The 5,812-nt window shown below is 37.1% G+C and overlaps 1 protein-coding gene across 1 annotated transcript; it reads right to left on the reverse strand.

Moving 5' to 3' along the window:
* Positions 1-274: 274 nt before the first annotated feature.
* On the reverse strand, positions 275-4,132 carry LOC130504420 (protein SMAX1-LIKE 8-like). Its single transcript, XM_056999041.1, is given in 5 exon segments — positions 275-1,725; positions 1,872-2,070; positions 2,848-3,493; positions 3,496-3,627; positions 3,630-4,132. Coding segments are annotated over 5 exon segments (2,625 nt in total). The 5' UTR covers positions 4,024-4,132; the 3' UTR covers positions 275-471.
* Between the last annotated feature and the right edge of the window lie 1,680 nt (positions 4,133-5,812).

Consider the following 5,812-nt stretch of genomic DNA (forward strand, 5'->3'; position numbering starts at 1 on the left):
CTTTGAAGAGAACAACTTGGAAAAAAGACTTTGATATGCTTTTTCTTGTCAAAACTTGGTTCTTTACTAATTCTTTACATGTATATATATGGTCAAGTCAACTCATAGTAAACTTTATTATACCGATATGATTTCTTTTGTTATGCCTCCAAAATATTTCCCAAACTCATCAGCAAATTAGATCAGTCACCCAATGGTGTACAATATTTATGACATTGATTTAGGTACTTGGAAGGCTGACCCCTTCGGTTACAATATTTATTTAAAATATATATAAGCAAACATCTCTTAATTTACAGGAAAACTTATACATACAAACAAGGACACGACCCACTCTCACAACTATATATGATATCATCATAACACACATTATACTAGTATAGCAACACAAAAGGACAACAAAACCTATAACTAAACTCTACCATATCTTATACACTTCCCAAAATAAATTTCACAGCTAACCACTTTAACCTACTGAGATTTTACAAGGAACAAGTCCATTTCATCCTCACCCAAAACGTCAAGGTCTCGACCAACCAGTTTTACCACACAACCAGAAGTGATTTCATACCTTTCTTTAACATGCAAGAACACTTGAGCCATTACTTTCTCCATCAACTCTTTGATAATATTTATTCTATTGTCCGAGAAGTAAACAGCCGCTAGTAATCGTTCCATGATCTTAGGGTCAATCTCCAGCAAACAATCTGACCTCACACACTTTGCAAATGTTTCTTTTAATATCTTTTTGATTCTCTCTGCTAATCCTTCGAAGTCAAAAGGCTTAAAAGGAACCTCAATGAGACTGTCGTGTTTCTTTAAATTCACTAACCACAGCTTTGAGTTATCTTCAGTATGGGCTTCGGTTTCTTGCGCCGGAAGGTTCAGATCAAGAACTCCATTAGTTGTTCTGTTCAACCTTTTACCCGTCTCCACAGTTTCTCCCAAACCTAGCTTCCTCTTTTTCTCTGAGCTCTGACAGGACACAGTTTCAATCCGTATCTCCACTTGCCTGCCTTTTACTCTCAAGAGTTGCTCTTCAGAATAAGTGGCTACTGTTCCAGAATCTTCTACTGAAGATGAGGTCATAACAAACGTTGTGTTACCTATACCAACTTCTCTTCCATGCGAATCCATGAACTTTCCAGTTTCAATAGCCTTAGACAAGCTTACCTGCAGCTTCTCATCAGCCTTGTCAATGTTCTCAAGGAACACTACGCAGAAAGGGTTCCTACACATCACTTCAAAGATATGATCCACCATTGTCTTTCCTCTCCGCCGCATCACATCATCACAACCGCTCACTCCATGATCCGCAACACCAAGATCAACGGGCATGAATCTGTGTTCACTTTGATACACAATCTCAGCAAGTACAAGAGACATTCTCCTCTTGCCTACGGTATCTGGCCCAACCAAATTGAGCCAAACATCTCTTCTGGTGCTAGTCTTAGGCGGTTGTGACAATGCGCAGCTGATAACCCTAGCAGCCTCATCTTGCCCTGAAACCCTATTGGTTAATCTTTGGTATATGATCTTGAAGCTCTCTGCGTTGAGATCCCTTGGATTATCCAAACAAGAGGAGGACGCTGATCGACCAAATCTTGTGGTGACCTGACACATCCTCAGATTCAGATCAGTCATGACTGATTTAGCTGAACCGGTTGATGCAGAAGCACTGCTCGTCGACTTATTTCCACAAACTGAGTCCAACACTTCTTTGGTCTGCACTGAGGGAATGTAAAATACACGTGGAAATTAACATAACATAGTGAAATTACGTTCTCAACGGAGGACGCTTGTAGAGCAAGAAACATACTTTGACGGGTGTGGGAGATATGAAAAGTAGGAGAAGAGAAAAGTAGACGGACCTTGGGATCAGATTTTTGGTGTAAATCGGTTATTGTGGTCATCTGCAACCAAGGTGGCAAGGTAGATTGGGTCTGGTCGGATATGGAAGAAACCGGTCCGGTGATTTCCTTGTTAAAACCGGAGAAGGGTAGTTTCAGGTCACAAGGAGTTGAGAAGAATCCACCGAATGGAACAAACGATCCCATCAAACTGTATTTAATTATATAACACGTCAAAATCATCGATGAAAATGGTATGTTACATATAAAATGCAAATACACTCATAAAGTTGGTGAAGAGAGGAATATAAAATTCAAATGTTTTTTGATCAAAAAAAAGTCAAATGTACATCAATGCTCTGTTTCTACATTCAAATGATCTTATGTTTATATTTACATGCTAAACCATTGTGTTTTGTGATTAAATAAATAAATAAAAAGTTAAATGCTTCTACTAAACATCATTTTGAAATTGTAAATGCAGCCAATAAACACACAAAAAAGAAATACAGAAAAACGCTAACTAGAATATGATTATTATTTTTAAAAATAAAATGTTTTCTTTCTCAACAAATCTTATGTAAATTATAGAACATCAAAACGGTTGCTTTTGCACTAAGTTAAACAATACGTTTACACGTTGTTTTCTTAAATAGCAATGTCACAAAATATTATTGTTGGTAACATATTAGTCAAGAATATATATATATATATTATTATATATATATTTTTTTTATCAAGATATTAACAATAGTTATTAGTATTAAATTGTTTGATTTGACTATTAGCATATATTTTTTTGATAAAGTAATTTACATGTTTTCGAACTCCATTAGTTTTGTTTTAGTAATACTCGTGTTAAAAGGAAAAAGTTAAACCAAGCGATAGATCTTCAAAACTGTCATTAACGACGCGTTTGAAGTAATCAAAAGAGCGATCAAAGCGTTTAACGATCTGAAACGCGCGCGAAAGAGGAATAACAAAATGACCTGGATTGTGGTGAGGCGAGCAAGAGCTAAGAGTAGTGGTGATGGTGAGTAACTGCAAGTCCCAATCTTTCTCCACGTTCGGAAACTTCCTCAACATCTTCTCATAGACGTCGTTGCTCGCCGTCGCTCCGATCAACCACACTCTCCTCCCGCATCTCCGCAACAACTCCGAAACCTTACTCACGATGTAACTAGCCGCCGACACGTTTCCTTCACCGTCGGTGAATACCCTCAAGTCCCCGTAGTTCAAGACCAAACCAGGTCCTGAGCCTTGCTCCGCCACCTTCCCTAGGTCGCGAAACCTAGCGTCGACGAACGTTTTATCGAACTTGACTTTTATTTGGTCGGATAGTTCTGAACCGATGTTAACCGCAGTTAAACCGTCGCTTCGGTTTTCGAGCGAGTTTAAGAAATCGGTTAGTACACCGTAAGCCGATACACCCACAAGCAGCGGATTCCTCCCTTTTTCCCTCGTAAAAACTTGACTGATCCTCCCGTGATCAGAAGAATCTCCGGTTAGTTTCCGGTTTGGAATAGTGAAACCCCATCGAACCGGGTTCAATTCCGGTTCGGTATGATTTCCGGTTACGTTACAAAGGAACAGAGGCTGTTGTTGCTCTCCACGGGGAGATGAATAACGGAAGAGGTGAGGATTGGTCGGATAATAGAGAGCTTTAACTCGGAGCTCCGAAAACCCGCTTCACCGAAAACCCGACTCACAACCGGATCATCCAAGATCGAGAGAATCAGCTGACGAAGCTCCACCTTCACGCAAGAGAGGGAGTTGGGTTCTGGTTACTCTGAGACATCTCTTGGTACAGTCTGAAACTCTCAGGGAGACGACGCTGGTGAGCTTGAGACCGTTTTATCGCAGCCATGAGAGCGTTCGAGACGGGCGGGTCATCGGACCCGGGTTGTTGATGACCCGATTGGATCCGGTCTAAGGAAACGCTGAGGCAGAGATCTAGAGCTTTGAACTGGAGACGAGGAGAGTAAGCTGAGTTTCGGACACGAGCGCACGCGTCGCGTAAGACGGAGGTTGGTAGAGAGAGTAAAGCGGAGACGGCGTGAAGCGACGTCGTTTGAGAGTGTCCTCGTCGACGCGCCACGTTCACGGCTTCTTCTAGCGCGTAGGATGATTCCGTTGTTAAGCATTGCTTCGCTACGTTCACCGCCGTTGGCATTGCCGGCGATCATATATAAATAACAAAATACAATTTTTTGAAGAACGGAAATTAAATGCGAAATTTAATTTTTACTATTTGAATATTTTTTGGAATTGTAATAACAAAATGTTAGTGGGGGAAATAATTTATGGAAGGAGAAGAAGAGAGGATACCACTGTTGGGTTGAGTGGAACACACAGGTGGGACCCGTAGATAGGAGTACACAAGTGGGACCCAGACACGAGGGGGGTAGGGAAAGTGAGAGTTTGGAATCAAACAGAAACAGGTGGTGACTGGTGGTAGATACTCAGATTCTTGTTGCTTGTCTTTTAGATCATTCTTTATTTATTTATTGTTCAAGTCAAATAATATTTTTTCTATTTTATTTACTCCCTCCGTTTCAAATTAATATGTCGTTCGAGAGCAAAATTTTTGTTTCAAAATAAGTGTCGTTTTCGTTTTCCAATGCAAAATTTATTGAAAATATTCTCTATTCTATTTTTATATTGGTTGATGTGATTGGGTAATAGTATATTTATTTTGGAAATATGTAAAATTAAATGTTTTCTTAATCTGTGTGTAAAGACTTAGAACGACAAATAATATGAAACGGAGGGAGTATTATTTAATTTTTTTTTCCCATACCACATATTAACTATCTACAAAATACACGATAAATATCTCATGCATACGTATACTAAATAATCCATGTTAAAAAAAACGTACACTCATAAGTCATAATCCATACGATGTGACTGAGTCAGACGAATTTAAAATCTGTACTTGAACTTCTAATTTTTAGTTTATGATTTAGCTTTGCAAAACAAATAAGAAAAAAAAGATGCTAGCTTCAAATTTTTTATTGGATTTTTGTATTGACATCTATTGGTTGTTACTCTCTTTTAACCAAAAACTAATATATTCTTCTTTCAATTAACAATTAGTGTGTTCAGGTTTACAAAATCACACAGTAAACTAAACTGTAGAAGTAGTTTAATCTGAGTTCATTAAAGTCAGCGGCAGTAGAAGTTCTTTTAAAGTTTTAATCTTGAGGAAGCGAACATCTGGCTCGTCCATATATTCTTCATGAAGTCATTCTACTTTTATTGTTGTATTGTGTCAGCGGTATCATTGAATTGTGTCAGCGGGAAAATATAAAATACAAAGATGTAACATGAAAAAGGAATCCAATAACATTTATTACCGAAAGATGTATGAAAGATCGGTGTCGGTCCTGTCAGGGCAAAATAAAAACAAGGGATGCGATCATAAAAACTTTATGAAATTAATAAGAAAAGAAAGTGACACAAACGATTGCAATAAAAGCAGTAAAGAAGGGTCGCTTTGCATCATAAAGTTTGAAAGAGACAAATCAGAAGCAGGTACCCGTTTTCCACCATATACTTCACCTTTCATCGCTTTCTCTATCCCTTTTTCTTTGGGTAAAATTTCTCTACTTATTTTTTAATTTCAGAAAAATTATATAACATTATGTTCTTTTTTTTTTGAAACTGAATAACATTATGTTCTCCACAATGTTTAGTTCATAAAAATGTGCAAATCCATATGTATGTCTTCATTCTCCTTATGTTATAATCATATTCTCTCCATTTTTAAATAAGTGTTATTTTGACATTTTTTTCACACAGATTAAAAAAATGACAGAAATATATATAATTTATTATTACTCTTTTATGACTAATAATATTTGAGATAAATAAAATTATTTATAAAATTAATACTATTTGCAGTTAATTTTTGACTGAAAATAAATATAATTTATATGAAATATAAAAAAAAAAATATT

The sequence above is a fragment of the Raphanus sativus genome, unplaced genomic scaffold (assembly GCF_000801105.2).
Source record: "Raphanus sativus cultivar WK10039 unplaced genomic scaffold, ASM80110v3 Scaffold1564, whole genome shotgun sequence".
NCBI lineage: Eukaryota > Viridiplantae > Streptophyta > Magnoliopsida > Brassicales > Brassicaceae > Raphanus > Raphanus sativus.